We start from the raw sequence: 20,147 nt of genomic DNA, 5'->3' as shown, positions 1-20,147 counted from the left end.
TTTCTTTCTATCTCTCTGTGTATCTGTCTCTTTCTCTTACTATGGATATAAATCATTTTCTTATCGGATATTAATGTCGATCTTTGATTTTTTTTCCTTTTACCACGCAAAAAAAAAGAAAACGATAATTCTTCATAAAGCAAGATGAATGATTGAACTACGTTAAGAGGTTACTTTACTAGTATTTATTGGATTTCTATTAAACAGGAAAATAAAAAAAAAAACTTTATCTACAATTTACTCCAATAATTTTATTCTAAAGGCTCGTTTCATTTAATAAAACAAAATGTCGATGAGTATTTATAAATATTTTTTTGTTCTTTTTTTTTTTTTTTTTTTTTCTTAATCGTTATCATTAGTAAAATATATGATAGTTCATGATCACATATTAGACAATAATAAAGTAATAAATTATTCGTCGATGAGGAAAAATTATTTTTTAAGAAAATTTCATAAAAATTTATACATAATGGTATAAAAATTATGAAATTTCCTCACTATTATCTATTCTTTTACTTTTTTTTTTGTTTCTTTTTGTTTTGCATAATCGACAAATTACTTAAACGGATCATTTAAAGTGTTCTAAAAGTTATCTAAAACGTTCATACCCGAAGACTTTATTAGTCGGCTTTAAATTAACATCATCGAAGTTATCCATGCCGTGATACTGATTAAAAATAAATAACTATCTATGAATTACAGTTAAATTAAAGGAAATAAAAACCACTTCAAATTACGTCTACACTATGTTAGATAACTTTTTTTTTTTTTTGTAATTGAAATGAGAACGAGAGTGAGTAAATGAACAAATGACGATTTAATATCTTCTATGGGGAAAGATGAATTAGAAACGTGTCTTACTAGTGGTAATTAGTAATTTTTTTCCATCGTTAACGTTAAGTATGCCGACATATGTTGTACGTAGTAGATAATAGCATTGACGATAGCATGATTCGCGGTATGTTAATGCCCACGTGATAGCCGTACGTTTATGAGCATTTTCCCTCCGTGTACTTTATAATTCGCAAAACGACCAATTAACATTCTCCGAAAAGAGAAAGAAGATGAAGACGAAGACGAAGACGAAAAGACGAAGACGAAGATGTAAAAGAAGAAGAAGAAGAAGAAGAAGAAGAAGTAAGTGCTCTTAACGAGATCGAAATGCCTACTAAACTATCTAAACCATAATGTTTCGTTTTTGCTTACTCCCGAGGCCGTTCGTAGAAAATTATCTGGATTGTTTCTGCTTTTTTTTTTCTTTTTTTTTTTCTTTTCCTTCATCTGTTTTCGTCTTCTTTCGATCATTACGTTAATTTCGTAAGAATTCTTTTAAATCCTAATTGTTCTTGATAATACCGTTTTTAAAAACAAAACGAAAAAGAGAGAGAGAGAGAGAGAGAGAGAGAGAAAGAGGAAAAAGGAAAAAAAAAAAAAAGGAAAACAGAATATTTCCGAAGAAATTCGTATTGTCATGCATCTCACGTTCAAATTTCTTCGCTATGACTACTTTCTCATGGAAACAGTAATATTGCTTTCACTTTTACACATGGCCAGAAAAGAAACACGACGAAATATAATTCGCAATCAAAGTCCCTGGTAACTTTCTCGCGAGATAAAGACGTACGATATCCCGCTGTGTTCGGTTGCTCTCGAAGGATGCTTGCTTCTCTGTTAGCAGCGAGAAAGAGAGAAGAAGGCTTGAAGGTTCTCTCTCTCTCTCACTCTCTCACTCTCTCTCTTTCTCTTTCTCTTTCTCTTTCTCTTTCTCTTTCTCTTTCTCTTTCTCTTTCTATCTATCTATTTATCTCTATCTTTCTTTCCGTAGAGCTGAAGCAAAACAAGTGTTCACAAAGTATTTATTATTTTACGTTTTCGTCTACGTTTTCGTTTACGTTGACAACAATAATAAAAATATAATAAATAAAAAATTAAAAGGACAAAGATTAAAAATATTCTTTGTTTATGCGTAATAAAAATGAATCAACAAAGAATATCTATTGAAATAAATTTCTACGTTGTCACCATTTTGGAATTAAAATTAAATTTCGATAAAAAAAATCTTGAATAAGAAATAATAAGTATATCTGTTAGCTTTCATCATTGTCATTGTAGGAAATGTTTTTTTCTTTTCCTAATAATTATGATTAATATTTATGAATACTTTCCTTAGAGACAAGTAATTTAAACGTTTAAGTAATCTATCGTAAAAAAAAAAAAGAAATAATAATAAAGAACAGAAGTTACGTCGAATATTTTCTTCTTGAAACAAGATCGAATAAAAAAAAAAAATTATTCCAAATGCGTAACGCTCGATTGATTCGATAAATATATAATATCCATGGTATCTATGTAATGTATGTAAATATAAATTCGACAGGTTAGTCTCGTTAGGTGCAAGCAGCAAAGAGGATCATCGATCGAGAGCATGCGCGTACGCGCTCATACTCGTGCCAAAGAAGAAAACGAAGAGGTAGAAGAAGAAGAAGAAGAAGAAGAAGAAGAAGAAGAAGAGGAAGAGGAGGAGGAGAAGGAAAAGGAGGAGGACGAGGAAGAATAAGAAAAAGAAGGAAAGAAAATGGAAGAAAAGGAAAGAAGAGCTTACGTATCTACCTATTGCTTTCCTCCTCGTACCAGCCGAGAGATGCTGCGCCGGCAAATCGGAGCGCGCGTTACACGGAATCCTTTTACTTGAGTTCCCCCTCCCGCAAATTTCTCAGCTCCTCCCGAACGTTCTCCAGCACCTCCTCAACTACTACTACTACTACTACTAGTACTACTACTACTACTACTACTACTACTTCGTCTCCTTCTTCTTCTTCTTCTTCTTCTTCTTCTTCTTCTACTTTTTCCTCGTCTTCTGGTGGTCTCCCCTATGTAACAACAGCAACAGCAGCAACGGCAGCAACAGTAACAGCAGGAACAACGACGTCGACGATAATTCCAAAAACAACGACTCGTTAAACGTCGATTACGTAGGATTCTTCTTATACTCTCTATCACTAATTTTTCACTAACAACCACGCACAAGCTCTTAATGTGAAACAACAGAACACCGCATTCACTAGCAGCACCACCTGCACATTCACAGGCACCTGCACCTGCATTAGCCAGCGAACGAAGAAGAAACGGCGAATCCTGGCGTCCCTTCGCTATGCGAGAGGATCGTCGTTGTTTAATCGCGAAGCTAGTGACCACCAAGAGAGACGACGACGACGTGAACGACAACGACAACGACGACAACGACAACGACAACGACCGGGATAACGAAAAGAGGGACAACGACGACGAAGACGATGGCATCCTCGCGACATCACCGTCCACTGCACTCTCGAGACGAGCTATCTCGCTCGCTCGCTCTCTCTCTTTCTCTCTCTCTCTCTTTTTCTCTTTCTCTGTTTCTCTTTCTCTTTCTCTCTTTCTCTCTCTCTCTCGCTTGCTCGCTTACTTGCTTCTTAACTCCTTTCTCCCTTCTTCCTGTCTTTGTCCCTTTCTCTTTCTCTCTTTCTCTTTCTCCTACCTTCTCTTCACCTTTTTTTCCTCTCGTCCCGTCCCTTTGATCCTTTTCTCCATCTCTCTCATTCTCTCTCTCATTCTCTCTCTCTCTCTTTCTCTCTCTCTCTCTCTCTCTCTCTCTCTCTCTCTTTCTCTTACCGTAACGATAAAATCCGAACGACTAAAAAGCCCGGCCGCCGACTTTCACACGACCGGGGATCGACATTTACGATTTAAAGTTCGTTGCGTGCACGCAATTGACAGGATAAAGATATAGAGAAATGGGGGAGGGGGAAGGGAATGAAAAAAGAAGGAAAAAAAGAGAAAGGAAAGAAAGAAAGAGAGAGAGAGAAAGAGAGAGAGAGAGAAAATAAGGGAGAAGAAAGAAGAGATAACGAGGCATCGATTGGAACTAACGAAAGGATCCTTTTTTTTCTGTTTCTTGATCCTTCTTTTTTCCTTCTTTCTTTTCTTTTCCTTTTCTTTCCTTTCCTTTCTTTTTACTTGACGAGAGTAATAATAATAATAATTATAATAATAATAATAATAATAATAATAATAATAAGAATAATAATAATAATAATAATAATAATAATAATAATAATAATAATAATAATAATAATAATAATAATAAAACAAAAGAAAAAAAAAAGAGTAGAGAGACAGAGTAATAGTAACCGAGAAACGAGAAAAAGATCAACAAAAATTCTTCGGGATATCGGATTCGATGCTCCCACGATTCCGCGTCAACGCACGCGCGCACAGTCAAGAGACTCGAGCTGGACTGACCGCCGAGATGAGGCCCTTTTCTCCCCTCTCCTCCTTGTCCTTCTTCTTCTTCTTCTCTCTACTACCTCACCATCTCGGCCCGAAACCCCCCCGGCTCCCTTCACTCCCCCTCTCCTTTCGCTTCTTACCTTTCTCCCCCTTCTTCTCCATTCGCATGCCGCGGGCCCTTCTTCCTATATACGCTCTCCTCCTCCTCCTCCTCTTTCTCCTCTTTCTCCTCTTCCTCCTCTTCCTCCTCTTCCTCCTCTTCCTCCTCTTCCTCCTCTTCCTCCTCCTCTACACCTCTTCATCCACCTCTTACTCCTCTTATTCTTCCTCCTTCTCTAACTCCTTTTCTCCACCTCTTCTTCTTCATTCTCCTCTTTATCCTCCCACCGTGACTCTTCACTCTAGCTTTCTCTCTTGGTTAGCAGACTCCTTTCATTCTTTTCCTTCTTCCTTGCCGATTCATTTCTTTCTTTCTCTCTCTCTCTCTCATATATATATATATATATATATATATATATATATATATATAAATATATATATATATCATACACGGTACCTATAAAGCCGATGAATCTATCTTAGGTAGAGATATTATATACACACATGCAATTTACTGTAGGTACGTAACCTTTTTTAAACGAAAGATAATATAGGACAACAATTGTTGCAAAGTAAATTGTAAAAAAGAAATATCATAGATCATATGCTTCACATGTTGAATATTTAACAATGGCACAATATATGTAAATATCTTTTTTTATTTTATATTCTTTAATTTTTTCTTTTCCTTTTTTTTTTTTTCTTTTTTATAATTTATTAATTCATACTTTTATGATTCAATATTTAACATAAAATAAATAATTTTTGCATACTTTTCAAAGGTAATTAAATTTATATATATATAGTATGTATTATATATACTATATATATATAAATTTATATATTTATATATATATAATGATAGTGATATATATATATATATATATATATATATATATATATATATATAATGATTCTTTTATAAAATAACTTACGATTGTTATTCAGATTTGAAGTTATACGAATAAATATTATCTAGTGTAAATATTCAATTCTACGGAAACAAATTTTTTTCTAACGGAGACTAATAAAAGATACTTCAAGATATTTTTGTTTCTTCCTTCTTTTTTCATTTAATGAAATATATACTTTTCTTTTTTTTTTGTAAAGCATATAAAACGTTCTCGCAACGATTTCGAAGACCTGTTTCGCAGACCGAAAATATTTACATATGTATATCTAAAGTCTATAACTATAAAAATCAATAAATTGCTAACATATATATATATATATATATATATATATGTTTCATAAAATCAATATAACGTTCGTTGCAACATTGAATAATATCGTGACATGGATCGTTTGAATTGTTAAAAAAAATGTATAAAAAAAAAAAAAAAAAAAAAAAGAAAAAAAAACCAAAAAAAAATTCGATTAACACTTTACGTCAAAGAAAATAAAACGCTAATATGACCTTCAAGCTTTTTTTAACTAGTTATATGGCAATTTCTTTTTTATTTTTAAATATTGCATGACTAAGCTTATTTATTATTCACTATAACAAAAACAGTTCGATATTGATTAATAATGATAACTTAAACTTTTAATTATCGATTACACCATATCAATATGCAATAATACCAAAGAACTAAAAGATGGAACCTAAGAAAATATCCAAACTTAATTACAAAATATATACAATGTATATTGTCCGATAGTATTCAATTTTATTACTTAAAAGCGCGCGCTTTTTAAAGATTAATATCGCGCATGGCCAGCGAGGCGCTGTTTCCTTCTCATGTACATCACGTTCGTGGTAAGCGATTTAATATACATATATATATATATATATATATATATATAACTTAGTAACGTAAATGATATCGATACTCATTTTATTTTTCCGATCGAATTAATAAAGAACTTTTTGTATCGTTTCATTAAAGACGAGTGTTATGATTCGATCATCTCACGTGACGCACTTCATGAAAAATAGTGTGAAGTTGGCAGGAAGATGGCTGATCAGAATTACGAAAGAGTGGACAGTCCCTCGCGGGGATACTGCTTCCCATTCCCTCGCAGAACTACATTACTTCTCATTTCTTCGTTCACCGAAGTCAACGAAACGTAGCACTATGATGTACGATATCAAGTGGATCATACCTAAACTTCGAACTCCAACAAGATTATGGAACATAGCGAGTAGCATAACCTTCGCCGCCGTTGGGATATTCTCAAAGATCATCATAGGTATGTGTCTGTTTCTATATATCGTATTATGACGCAGTATTATTTTTTAATGAACCATTTACGATCACTTTACATTTTATCTACATGTTGTATACTCTTAATATTTGTTTCTAGTTTCTTTTTTTTTTCTTTTCTTTTTTTTTTTTTCACCCGTTGTTGATTATGCTCGTACGAATTTTAAAAGGATTATTACGAATAATTGATAATAAGTACTTTTAAATGATTCTGATTTTCTTTTATTCATTAATGACTCAGTGCTTTCACTTGTTACAATAAATTTATTCCTTTTACTTTTACTTTTATTTACTGTATATACATATACATATATATATCTTTTACGCTCTGAAAAATATAACTTTTTTGATACGTAAAGTACCATTAAAATGTTTTTTACATGTTACTTTCTTTCCAATTCATTGTCATTATAGAATATCATAAAAAATAAATTAAACGTAGTTAGTTGATAGAAGATCACAAGTTTATCTTTCAGCAATAGTTTATCTTCTTTAAATGGTTTTAACTATTATATGTAAATGAGTTATGCGTATGTCTGTCCTACGTGATTAGATAAAGGTAATTTTAATTTCTTTATTTTATTACACAGCTCTAATTTAATTTCTATTTTCATTAAAAGTGATAACGTTTTGAGATACTTCTTTTTTTTTTCTTTTTTTAGTAAAGAGAAAACTTATAAATATATTTTATATTTTATAATTTCATTTATATATAATCTGTATATAAATATTATTATAGTAAATATAACAAATAATATAATAATGAATGCGAATTAATTTTTGTTCTTTTTTTTTGCACACATTAAAACTACTGTAATACTACTATTTAATATTCTAAGAAGCATTCTAATGACGTCAGTATCGTCCGTGACAATAATTTTAAATTTAACATGTTAATCAGAAATTATTTTTAAACAATTATCATCGATTTTTTTTTTAATTTATTACTTTACTACATTTATTTTTTCTTATCAAAACGAAATCCTTATATATAACCTATATTATATATGTATATATAAAATATATAAATATATATAATATATTTTATATATATAATATATTATAAAAATCTCGTTTTAATAAGAAAAGAAATATATATATATATATACATTATTATATATTATATATATATATAATTATATATTATATATATTATATAATATATTATATATATATTATATAATATATTATATATATATATATATATATATATATATATATAATAAGAATATTTTCTTAATAAAAATATTCTTTCATTAAGAATGGCTGAATAAAGCATTGGTCTACAACAAACATATCATTAACCGGGCCTTAGATGAACGACCGAAAAATGTTCCTCTTATTACTGTCTCGAATCATCACAGTTGTTTCGACGATCCTGGTATATGGGGTAAGTTTGTACCTTTATTTGTGTTACCGCAAAATATACGAAGCATCGACCGGTTCATCACATATTCTGATTGCACAACGCATTTACCTGTAACATAAAAATTTTTAATAAATTATGCATGCATAGACACATATATAAATCATATTGTATTTATCATCTACTACGTACTAATAAATTATTTATTTTTCTTTTTTAAAGAAAAAACTTTAATTATCTCTTTCTTTTTTTTATTTCTCCCGCCCCCCTCTCTTTTTTTTCTCTTTCTTTTTTTCTCTCTCTCTCTCTCTCTCTCTTTCTCTCTCTCTCTCGTTTCTTCGTATTCTGAATATGCCCGCAAGCTCTCCCTCTGAGACATATATAATCTTTTCTTTCTCAGAATGACGTCGCTAATCGATCGAATGAAAGAATTAAAGACAGAAAATCTCTGAACTCATTTAGCCACACTGGACCTGAGACATTTGCTGAATCGTCGTAGGATGAGATGGTCCCTCGCCGCACATGACATTTGTTTCACGAATGTTTGGCATTCCTACTTCTTTATGCTTGGCAAGTGCATACCTGTCATACGAGGCAATGGTGTTTATCAGGAAGCTATTGACTTCTGCATCGAAAAGCTGACTTCTGGGGATTGGATCCACGTGTTTCCTGAAGGAAAAGTCAACATGTTTAAGGAAAACATGAGGTCTATATATTTATCATTTATCCATATGTATATACATAATTTAAATTGATGAAGAATAATCGCATGGAAAGTAATATTTGATTTTGTCCAGGTTGAAATGGGGTATTGGAAGATTGATATTAGAATCTCCTGTTACACCTCTAGTAATTCCTATATGTCATCTTGGCATGGATCAAGTACTTCCTAATGAGCCACCTTATATGTTTAAAACGCGAAAAAAGGTTACCATGAATTATGGTAAACCCATAGATTTTAGTGAGTTGTTGAGGAATTTGAAAGAAACTAAAGCAACAGAAATAGAGGCCAGAAAAGCTATCACTGATCGTATTCAGGAAGAACTTTTGAGGTAAAGCTCTTTCTTTTTCTTTTTTTTTCTTTTTCTTCTTTTTTTTTTTTTTTTTTTTTTTTTTACTTTTTCTTTTTCTTTCTTTCTTTCTTTTCTTTTTTTTAATTCTCCTATAATTTACAGATTAAAGACAGCAACGGAAAAGCTTCATGAAAAATTATGACATCAAATTAAATTTCACAGATAATTTTTTCCTAGCCTTAATCGCCAGTTGTCGATAAAAAGATGGAAAAGTATCGATAATGATATACAATTTAAATTTCACATATCATTTTACAAATATTAACGAAATGCAAAATTGGAGAGAAAAAAAACCATTAATTAGTAATTGTATAATTTCCATTTGTTTTTTTTTTTTTTTTTTTTTTTTTTTCTAACTTTCTATATTTGTTGATTACAAAATTTGCATAATATTTATCAATGTAAATTATAATTTTTTTTTTTTTTTTTTTTTAATCAATTTAATAACACACCACTGTGTACATATTTATGCCAATAATGACAAAAAGGCGAATGGAAAAAATTTATCGATATATTTAATCAAAAGCTTCCTAAATAAACATTTCTTGAAGATGCAAGATGTAGATAATTTTGAAAATGCTATGACTTGTATTTTTAATATGACTCCATGATTTAACATTTAGTTTAAGTTAAATTATTAAAACATCAATATATATGTTACGTTAAAGTTATATATATATACATGTATGTATGTATGTATGTATGTATGTATGTATGTATATGTATGATTGAAAAGATAACCTTATAATCTTCAATAATCAATTGAAAAACTATAACTATATATAAAACTATAACTATAAATTTGATCATGGAAAAAAGGTTTCTTTGTTCACAGTATCGATGACAGTAATGATGACAATTCTATTATAATCAAATGATAATTCTATTGCAATTACCAATTGTATAATGATTTAAAAAACTGCATGTACTCATTTATCAGCTTTTAAAAACTTGTTCCTAATAGTAAGTTTGTACCATTAATACAATTATAATATTTTCCACTATTCGTTGATATTTATTTTCATAATTATTTCATAATATTACAAAAAAAATTTTAATTTTTTTTGTTCTTAGAAAAAATCAATGAATCGTATTAAAAATCTATTTGAAATAAATAGAACATAAAATACAACTTTACAACATAAATACTATTTTTATATATCTATGAACTTACAGACATCTTTTAAGTATACAATTAAGTATACAAGGATCTTAAATGTAAAGTATAATTTATATAAAATAAATATTCAAGGAATAACGTCTATAGTAATTTTAAAAATCGTTTACAAAATAGAAAATTTGTATTTTTATGATTTCTATTACTTTTCACTTAAAAGAAATAGAGACACCTGTATTTACAATAATTCTTTACAGCAAATATTGTTTTTTTTTCTTCTTTTCTTTTTTTTTTTTTTTTTTTTGTATCTCTTGTGATATTTTTCTAATTTATGTTGTTCTATCGTGTTTCTCTGTTTATTTGTTATTATTTTAAATAAATCCCTTGTAAACCAAATATGTAAATTTTAGAATAGTTTAGCTTTGATTACAGACTAAATTGTTGGATTGTGTGTGCATAATTTACACTTGCTTTTATTTAAAAAAATGTCATTGTTGGAAGCCTATTACATCTATAAATGATATATAATTAAAAAAAAAATATATATATATATATATTAACATCAAATTATAAGTTTAATCAAGTAGCTTTCAAATTAGATATTATTTAGTAAAATAACATTAAATAGATTATTTTTTAAATTTCAAAAGAGCATTTATTCTAAATTTTGCTTTCACGTTATTTTAAGTTTATGTTTGGTTTATATTTATACTTTATTTGTATATTTCATCATCATCATCATATATATATATAGCTTTTTATATGTGTCATTTTCAGTGCAATAAAAACTTTATTATTATAACTACTGCTTTTATTTTACTCTTTTATTATTTCTTTCAGAATAAACGTATGTAGTAGCTATAAAAAGGTCTTTGGCTAAGTCAAAGCGTTAATATTCTTCTCTCGCAACATTCTATTTTCTAAACTGATTTGAATTTTTCAAATTATAATTCCTTTCTGTGTGTAAGAATCTTTCCTTAAAACTTTTCATTATATAATATTATATTATTAAATAGCAAAATGTGTTTTGTTTTGATATGGAATAATTCGAATGTTTTTTAACGGTCTTTATACATCGACGTAACTATGGTAACAATGACATTCTACTATAAATTAATCTTTTCAATATATTTTTGTTTGTTTAAATAAGCTGTATAAACTACTTGACACCATAATACAATTATTAGAGCCACATATACATATAATATAGTTTTTCTATAATTCTTAAAGTGACATGAGAATGTGTACATAATTTTATTATAATAATAATAATAAAAATAAACGTTGGATAGAATCTAGAAATAGTTGCTTTTTTTCATAAAATATATGAATCTGTTTGTTAAATGCATTACTCAAATTTTTTTTTTAAATCACTGTACACACAAGTATATCGTTAGAGGAAGAATTAATTTTTTCCACGTTTTTTTAAACTCATTTAAAAATACAATTAATCATGTAATTTTGTGTCCCTTGGTAGCTATCATTTTTGATTCTAGAGACATTTTAAAGCCCTACATACAAGGGACATTACGTGTATTAAAATAATGTTTATATTACATTTTCCGATTTAACATCGATAGATAATGACATTCATAGTATCCTACAGAGAGATAATTTATTTTACGAACTAACAATATAACGAAGGTTATTATCAACGCAATGATTACGTATGTCTTGGCACGTATATTTTTTTTTTTTTACTTATGAAATTGGTTAGTGTGGTCTTATAAATGATACAAAAAGGACATACGATCTTCTCGCCTTATATTCCGCATACGTAAACATAAATTATGCATTTTTATCATTATAAACGTTTGATAGATATATATATATATATATAAAAAAAAAATAAAGCTAACGAAAGGAATAACTAAAATACGACATTATCACACTCTGACACATTATGTTTTTCGTCTACGTATTATATTCCATAACGATAATAGTCTGATATATCTAGAATGAAAGAAACAATTTGATGTAAAAAATATTATTATATATTTTAAATAGTTTCAAATCCTTTTAAGGTATGAAAAAATTTCTCGAACCTTTATATCTTTCTCTGGACGGTTTCTAAAAGAAAGAGACAATCAAAAGATTTTATTTGATAAGATTCTGATAAAAACAATTGGTGTTCATATTTTTCTTTTTTTTTTCTTTTTGTTTTTTTACTGTCTGTATGAATATGAATTCAGTTCAAAAAGTTATAGAGATATATATGCAAATCTATATAAGCAATTCTCTTTAGTTGTTGTGGTTTACTTCTATCTGATGTTTTTATGCATATTATAATTTATATAGATAATAAGAGATGAGAAACAATTATATTTATATTTATCATTGTAATCGTTAAAATTTGGTTTTCTATATATATCTTTTAGAATTTTCATGAAATTTTGTTATAATAATATTTTTAAACATGATTACTATAATAAGTGGATACATATATTATATAAATTTAAATACATTGCACACAAGATGTCTCTAAACAGAATGATAAAAGATACATAAAAAATAATAATAATCATATTTCATATATCTCCTCCATCTTTTAATACAATAAGATTAAATATCGTATGTAATATGAGTTTAGATACATTACACGAAGAGACATCTCAAAAAAAATAATAAAATATACATAAAGAAATACTAACATTTATATTTCATGTATCTGTGTCTCTTAATACGATACAATTAAATATCGTATTTATCTTACGAATACGTGTTTTTCACTTAATATTTCTCTCTCTCTCTCTCTCTCTCTCTCTCTCTCTCCTCCTCCCTCTTCCTCCTCCCCTCTCTCTCTTTTAAAAGTCCATTTCACTTAGAAACATTATACGAAGTATTTTATAATTTCAGACCATTAATACTTCACAAAAACATTGTATGACTATAAAATCTTTTGTGTTGGAAAATTTGGTACTATATAATACTACTATAAGATAAATAAAAAAATTTTTATATAATTTCAGGCACTACCAAAATTAATAATGATTATACATTTAACTTTAATTTTATAGTTTTTTAAGTCTTCCAATTCATTCATGACATTTTTTTTTTAGAATACTGTATGTAATTATATATATATATATATTTTTTTTTTTTGTAATATTTTCTCTACATTACTTTTTACCAGTACATCCATAATTTTGTAGATTTATGTACACAGAGTGGTACTTGCAATACTAAATAATTTTTAAATGTTGTACTTAAATTTTTCTCGTATAGAACAAACATTTCTTTAATTCAATAAAATCATGTTTTCTTATAACAAGAAAAAAGAAAAGAACAACATTATTTACGAAATGATTTGTTCTTTGAGAAGATTCTCTAATGATTACCATTGACAATTCTACGAAGTTTACTTTTATCAAACGAACAGATACTTCCGAGTAAAGCTGCACGTTCGTTGCCTGGTTTTGATATAGGGGCCTCTACTTCACCAGATGACACAGACGCTGGTGGTAATGGATTGATGTTTTTAACAGGTACATCACCATGTGGCATTTCTGTAAAACCTTAGATTAAAAATATTTCAATGTTATTACGTTTATTATGTTTATCACGACATAAATATAGTTTTTGCATTCTATTTAATTTTATATATATGTATATATATAATATATATAATATTATATATATATATATATATATATTTGCAACAAAATTATGAATATAAAACACTACAATATATTCCTATTTTTTTTATTAGACAAATATATATATATATACATAGGATGTTTAAAGAAAGGATTCACAGAACTAAGAGGACATTAATTAATACTCGTTAAACTGAGTAAACAAGATAGTCAACGATTAATCAAGATAGGCTGAAAAATTGATCTTGATTGAGTTATAAGTAATTTTTAATTTTTGTGATGACAGTGATTTACTTATAGTTATCCTACATAGTGCGTAAATATTTACCTTAATGTTCTCTTATTTTAATGTTTACAAATACTGTTCTACTTATCTTTCTTCATTTGATAGATACTTTTAGTAATTGTTGCTGTAAATCTTGCATATCATTAATGAGAGATGGATAAACTAAGTACTTAAAATAAACACAAAAATATAGAGTATTTAAATTAAAAGACTGGAAGGTCATGCAACTAATTCATTCAATTCTATCTATCTTTCACTAAAATTAAATTTAAATATTATTTTATAATGATTATAAAATAAGATGTATTTGTCAACATGTTTTTGTATATTTCTGTATTTTTTGATATGTAAGATATATAGTACATGACATTGTTTGCAAACATCAAAATAAGAGTATGGTAGGGTAATTCTTGTCAATCATCTATTTGACTAAGCATTTTTTACTTAACTTAATAAGTACTATATGTCTTCCAAATTTAAATCTCTCTTTTTTCCTTTAATATCCTATATATTTTAGTCATGCATAAAGATTCATAAAGGAGATACATAATTCATATAACTGTTTCACAAAGTGCGTATATGATTCTTGATAAATGTAATGTAATGTAATGTAATGTAATGTAATGTAATGTAATGTAATGTAACATATGCAAGAAATTTTGTATGTATATTCATGCGATGATATGGCAGAAAGATTAACAAACATGAATGCATATGAACGACCTACGTGAAAGAAATGACCGTAGTATGCGCCATCAACTTTTGTGCCCAGCTGATTAAAAAGGTGGACATTGATTAGTATTAATGAAGATAATAATAATATGACTAAGGAAAACTTACCAAGCGATGGGGGCGTTAATGTTCCAACACTGGTAGCAGTAGATGTACTCGTTGGGCTATCAGATCTTTCTGAACTTTTACCATTTACTTGTTTTGTACCATTTGTTCCCAATTGATTAGACATATGTTGTTCCTGTGCTAATTTTTGCTCCTTTTTCTAGTACAGATAATAAGATTTCCATTAATATCGATATAATGATTATTTATTATATTTAAAATAAAACTAAAAATCTTACCAATTTCTGTTTTCGTTTTTTCATTTCTTCTTCAGTGCTCATCAATTCTTGAACCTTCACAAGCCTTTTCTGATGTCTAACTACCTTTTGTTCATCTCTCAATCTTTGCTCTGCTTTATTCATTGCTTCTTGTAAAGCTTCCTTCAAATGATTACTAAGTTTAAAATGTGGTTTTTCTATAGAACTGATAGCGAGATTCGTACGTCGCACTGTTTCAAAAAATGGGTGCTCTAGCAAACGTTGAACCTTAGGTAAGTCCTGCTTGAGAGCTTCTGGTGATAAAATTACCTCCAGTAGATTTTTCAATGTTATATCGCAAGTTGGCATTTCAGAACACATTGCTTCTAATAATGGTCTGCCAAATGCCATTTCATATAATACATGTCCAAACGAATAGACATCCACTTGAGTCTAAAGAAAGTCAATTTAATTGTTTATATAAAATGATTATATATTAATTATTTAATATTGGACAAACCGTGGCATGAAGTTTTCGTCTCTGAACAACATAAGGCCTATAAAATGCTGGTAAACCCAAAAGGCCATTTTCTATATCTAATAACTTAGCACATCCCTGTGTCAATAATATGTTGCCTGTATGTAGATGCCCATAAGGTAATCCTTTCTCATGTAAAAAACTTAATGCTTCCAATATCTGTAATACGATACATTAAATTAAGAACTATTAACTTTAATATTTATTTCCATCTTGAAGTTCAATAATTATTAACCTGATAACCATAAATAGTAACTTCAGGTAATGTGAGTGATTTAACTTGTTTTGGATTTCCATACTTTTTTATGAATGACTGCTTAGGTTTGGTCATACAAAGTATATCACGCAATGTACCCGTTGGACAAAAATTTCTTATCATAAGAGCTCCATTCTCTGTTACATGCTGGTGAACTATTGGTTCAATGTAATTATGTTTCAAAGTACCCAGACTTTTGAAAACCCCTTGCATATCTTTGTCCTGAAGATGCTTATCTGGTCCAAATTCTACCCAAGCAAGTAAATATTCTTGCTTTGGATTTTGACGATTCTTAACAGTATAATAATATTTTCTTAACCGCCATCCCATATCAGGAATAGCTTTCCCAACTTCGAAATTAGCATCACTGCGTAAAGCTAATGATACTTGCTGTAGTGCTATTTCTACAAAAGAATATATAAAAAAAAAAGGAAAGGAATAAACAAGGAAATCCATAAAATATACAAATAAACAAAATCTTTTTATATGACCTACCATGTAACGGCGTTGTATAATTATCAGGATCTAAAAATTTTTTCATAGGAAGAGATGATGCCAATATGGGATTCATTAGTACTATATTTAAATAATTCTGTAAAGCTAATTGACGTTGAGCTATAAAGTCAGGCTCCATGTTTCCAATGATCTTTTTAGGAGGTAATGGCAGGTCAATGCCTGATAATGACAAAACTGCATTAAGTTGAACGAAGTCATTGTAACGTTTGCTCACTCTCCACGTTTTTTCAGGTAGAGGACCGCGTTGTACTCTAATCACATATTCCTATATAAACAAATAAAAAGAAAAATAAAAAAAAAAAAAAAAAAAAAGAAAAAGTAAGAGTAAAGAATACAAAAGAAAAAAGAAAAAAGAAAAAAGAAGAAGAAAACAATAAAATACTGACAATAAGACTATTTGCTAATTAAGACGACGTTTATTATCCTACCGTGAAAGGAAAAAAAGAAAAAAACTTTATCTGAACCATTTAGAGAATATAAAAATTCTTAAAAAAAATACATGAAAATTATCGAAATACTATTATCAATAGTTAATTATAATTAAATATAAAGATCGTATAAAATGAAAAACTTACCGTATGCCCGTCAATTGTTCTAGCATTTTCAATGACACTTGTCAACTTCTCTGTATCATCTAACAATATTTTATTAGTATACCTCTTCTCAAATAAAGCCATTGATTAATATTAATCCGATGAAACGCAGAGCCCGTCAGGGGCGATCTGCGATAATATTCCGCGTAAATCCAACGCGTAACCATACATAACATACTTCAGCTTCATTTCAGCATTGGTAAACGTAAATTCAATGATAACATTGACCTCACTGTTATCAAATATTTTCCCTGGTATTTAATTTCACTGACAATAGCATATACGTTATTTAGATGAAGCATCAATCCTGAACAACCATTTTATTAATTCGTCGCCGACTAACGTCACAACCAAGAACTATTACCTGCTACTACTTATTAAAAATAAAATACAGTCAGAAAACAAACGATGTATCATAGATATTCACGAATGCGTATTTCGATTGGTAATACGACGAACATAAAGGATATTATTATTATAACATATCGTTGTTTGAAATGATTCAAAGCAAAAAAAATAAATGTTTAATTATTTGTATCATTGAATCTAAAAGGATAAAGTTAAGGCTATTCGTTACATCAGATTTTATAATGTTTAACACGAACGATGAGTAACAGGCATAATGCTAAATCGATTTTTATGAACAAGATATCATTTTTTATATATTATATATTATCTTTATAAAAATCATATCATTAGTTTTTTTCATATAGAAAAAAAATAGTTCTCTTTTTATTCTATTATTATTATTATTATTATAAAATAATAATAACAATAGAAAAAGAAGCACGTAAGTATATATATACTTATATAAAATATTTGATATATAAATATTCATTAATATTCGTATCAATTATATTTATTATTCTTTATGTTTTTATATCGTAAAATAAATGCGTAACATTGTGTCTTATCTAACGCGAATTAATGCGACCGAATATATAATCATTAAAGAAAAATATAAATGTGAGATTTATTCTAACCAAAATTAATCCGATTATTATAATATTATGTACAATTAAATAAATATAATTTATTTAAGTTTATGAATTTATATGATATCATATGGCGATGACAATATTCCCTGTTTGCGCTTGTAGTTCATATTTTATCCGTACTTGTCGCTAAAGTCAAATACTTTTCTAGGGAAAGTGTGATGAACAACCTTAAACGATAAAAATCCCTACAAAACGGACGCACTCTCTGATCAGTACATTTGGAATATTATTCCATTTACTTATATATGTATATATATATATATGTATGTGTTTGCAATATTAGCATTACTGTATTGAATCTACACAAGTGATTGTCATACGAATGGGGATTCGCTAGAGTGTTTACAGTATGTAATTTTTTATAAATGTTATTTGGAATAATACAAAAATTACGATGTTTATTAAACCGTTCAAAGTAAAATCTAATAACCAATTAAAGGGTACTGAAAGGTCAGTTTAATATATTTCATTTTATTTCACATATTTTTCTATATCTATTAAATTATATGATTTTTGATATGATTCCAGGAAAAAATTATGCGAATATGTATTATCAATGTACTCTTGTTTAACAGAAGAAACGGTACAAGTTTTGTTACCAAAAAAAGAATCGATTACTGTAATGAGAATAGTAACTCATAATGGTCAACTATGTAAATTATATTGCGTTGCCAGAATACCATTATTCTTTCAATTAGAAGCATCCTCGTCAATGTTTTTTCCAACGATCTATACATTATGGCATCATCCACATTTATTACATGATTTTACTATGCGTATTCAAGTATTACCAAAATTGATTGAAGGGGCAGATTTGATGTTACCTGGATTAGTGGTAAAAGAACCAATAACATTCTATTCTTATGGTAAATTAGCAAAAGGTACACCGGTATCAGTGAACACAGAAGAAAATAAGGTATTGCTTTTTTAATTGAGATGATAAACAAAAGAATTATGAATAATTATTTGAAATTTTACAACAGGCACCAATAGCTGTTGGCGTTACTGCACTATCCAGCGAAGATATGTATTTATCTGCAGGTCGTGGGAAATGTATACAAATTTATCATGTAATGGGTGATAATCTTTGTCAATTAGGAAAATCACCTGTTAGACCTGATCTTGGTCTTCCAAATGTTTCCGAAGAAGATCAATTAGATGACAATGAAAGAGATAATGAAAAATCAGAAATTACAAAAAATGATTCTGACGATGCTAAACCATTGTCTAATTTAATAAATGAATTAGAAATTGGTAATGATGATGTTAATGCTGATAAAACTGATTCCATATCTCAAGTAAGTATATCTACATTTTCAAATCTTAAAATAATACATTTTCATAATTTTTATATTTTCTAAATAAAAATTTTATATTACATATAGGATATTGCAAATGAAAAGGAGGAACAAGCAGAAAGTACAACAAACACAATTTCTGGAACATCTGAATTTGTTGATCTTACAAAAGAAATGGATGAATTATTAGAGTATTGCTTTCTAAAAGCATGCAAAACAACGCTCAAAGCCAATGATCTGCCCATGTTAACCTCTAATTTTTTTAAAAATCATTTATTAACAGCCTGTCCACCGGATAAAAATATAGATATAAAAAAATCAAGATACAAAAAGCTATCTGTTTTTCTGACAGATATGAAGGCTAAAGGACTTATTAATACTTCTGTGACAAAAGGAGTGGAAAGTTTATTGTCAGTGGAGGTAATTTTTAATAATTAATTTGGTGAAATTTATTAAAACAGTTATGACTAATTAATTTTTCTTTCTAACATCATTTCTTTTTTTTTTTTGTTTTTTCACTTAGTTCAAACATCCCTTGTTAAAAGAATTAATTATTAATGAAACATCGGTACCGTCAGAACCAGTTGCTTCAAATACAGTTGGTGTATCAGACTGTTATAAAGTAACTACTGATGTTTTACCAATATTATCGATATACGGATACGAGTAAGTAAATATATACTATTTTAGGCAATTATTGTCTTATTGCGATACGATATTTGCAGAAGGCACAATCTTTTGTACAGAACAGATGTCAAGAAAAGTTTCATCATACACGATTACGCTTTATTATAATATGAGAAATATTTGTATATATTTTCCTGCAATGTGATGATTACAGAAAAGGCGACACTATAGAAAGACGACAAATCAGAGAGTGTTTTACAAAATATGTCAAACA

At 28.3% G+C, this 20,147-nt stretch overlaps 4 protein-coding genes across 7 annotated transcripts in view; 2 read left to right on the top strand and 2 right to left on the bottom strand.

Moving 5' to 3' along the window:
• Positions 1-2,934, bottom strand: part of LOC118443383 (uncharacterized) — a 103,375-nt gene extending 100,441 nt beyond the window's left edge. The window contains exon 1 of one of the 2 annotated variants that reach the window (XM_085659236.1): positions 2,799-2,934. The gene's annotated coding sequence lies outside the window, so the exon portion shown is untranslated. Of the gene's footprint in view, positions 1-2,610; positions 2,751-2,798 lie in introns of those variants that run through there. The other variant, XM_035870285.2, reaches the window with a different exon arrangement.
• Positions 2,935-6,211: 3,277 nt separating this feature from the next.
• On the top strand, positions 6,212-10,018 carry Taz (tafazzin, phospholipid-lysophospholipid transacylase). The gene is made up of 5 exons (XM_035870319.2): positions 6,212-6,561; positions 7,837-7,965; positions 8,404-8,647; positions 8,739-8,993; positions 9,117-10,018. Exons 1-5 carry the CDS (start codon positions 6,267-6,269, stop codon positions 9,154-9,156), a joined length of 963 nt encoding a protein of 320 aa, XP_035726212.2. The 5' UTR covers positions 6,212-6,266; the 3' UTR covers positions 9,157-10,018.
• Positions 7,850-17,341, bottom strand: LOC118443387 (PX domain-containing protein kinase-like protein). 3 transcript variants are annotated; one of them, XM_085659185.1, is made up of 8 exons: positions 16,933-17,341; positions 16,337-16,622; positions 15,821-16,245; positions 15,568-15,744; positions 15,090-15,500; positions 14,854-15,010; positions 13,470-13,646; positions 7,850-8,052 (listed from the first exon to the last, which is right to left on the bottom strand). In XM_085659185.1, exons 1-8 carry the CDS (start codon positions 17,032-17,034, stop codon positions 7,934-7,936), a joined length of 1,854 nt encoding a protein of 617 aa, XP_085515311.1. In that variant the 5' UTR covers positions 17,035-17,341; the 3' UTR covers positions 7,850-7,933. The 3 variants fall into 3 exon arrangements, with proteins under 3 accessions (XP_085515311.1, XP_035726201.1, XP_035726204.1); XM_035870308.2 differs by lacking the exon at positions 7,850-8,052 and having other exon boundaries at positions 10,259-13,646; positions 16,933-17,339; XM_035870311.2 differs by lacking the exons at positions 7,850-8,052; positions 13,470-13,646 and adding an exon at positions 14,754-14,785.
• An 876-nt stretch (positions 17,342-18,217) lies between these two features.
• The window catches only part of eIF2D (eukaryotic translation initiation factor 2D), a 2,709-nt gene continuing 779 nt past the window's right edge, over positions 18,218-20,147 (top strand). Inside the window, exons 1-6 of the mRNA XM_035870050.2 lie at positions 18,218-18,398; positions 18,477-18,864; positions 18,932-19,246; positions 19,334-19,666; positions 19,770-19,912; positions 20,088-20,147. The exon at positions 20,088-20,147 is cut by the window's right edge and continues 21 nt beyond it. Of these exons, the coding sequence (XP_035725943.1) occupies positions 18,343-18,398; positions 18,477-18,864; positions 18,932-19,246; positions 19,334-19,666; positions 19,770-19,912; positions 20,088-20,147 (1,295 nt within the window). The 5' untranslated portion in view covers positions 18,218-18,342. The remainder of the gene's footprint in view (positions 18,399-18,476; positions 18,865-18,931; positions 19,247-19,333; positions 19,667-19,769; positions 19,913-20,087) is intronic.

This window comes from Vespa mandarinia, chromosome 9 (genome assembly GCF_050613455.1).
Source record: "Vespa mandarinia isolate Hongniang chromosome 9, ASM5061345v1, whole genome shotgun sequence".
Classification (NCBI taxonomy): domain Eukaryota; kingdom Metazoa; phylum Arthropoda; class Insecta; order Hymenoptera; family Vespidae; genus Vespa; species Vespa mandarinia.
This window is presented reverse-complemented; position numbering and strand designations above follow the sequence as displayed.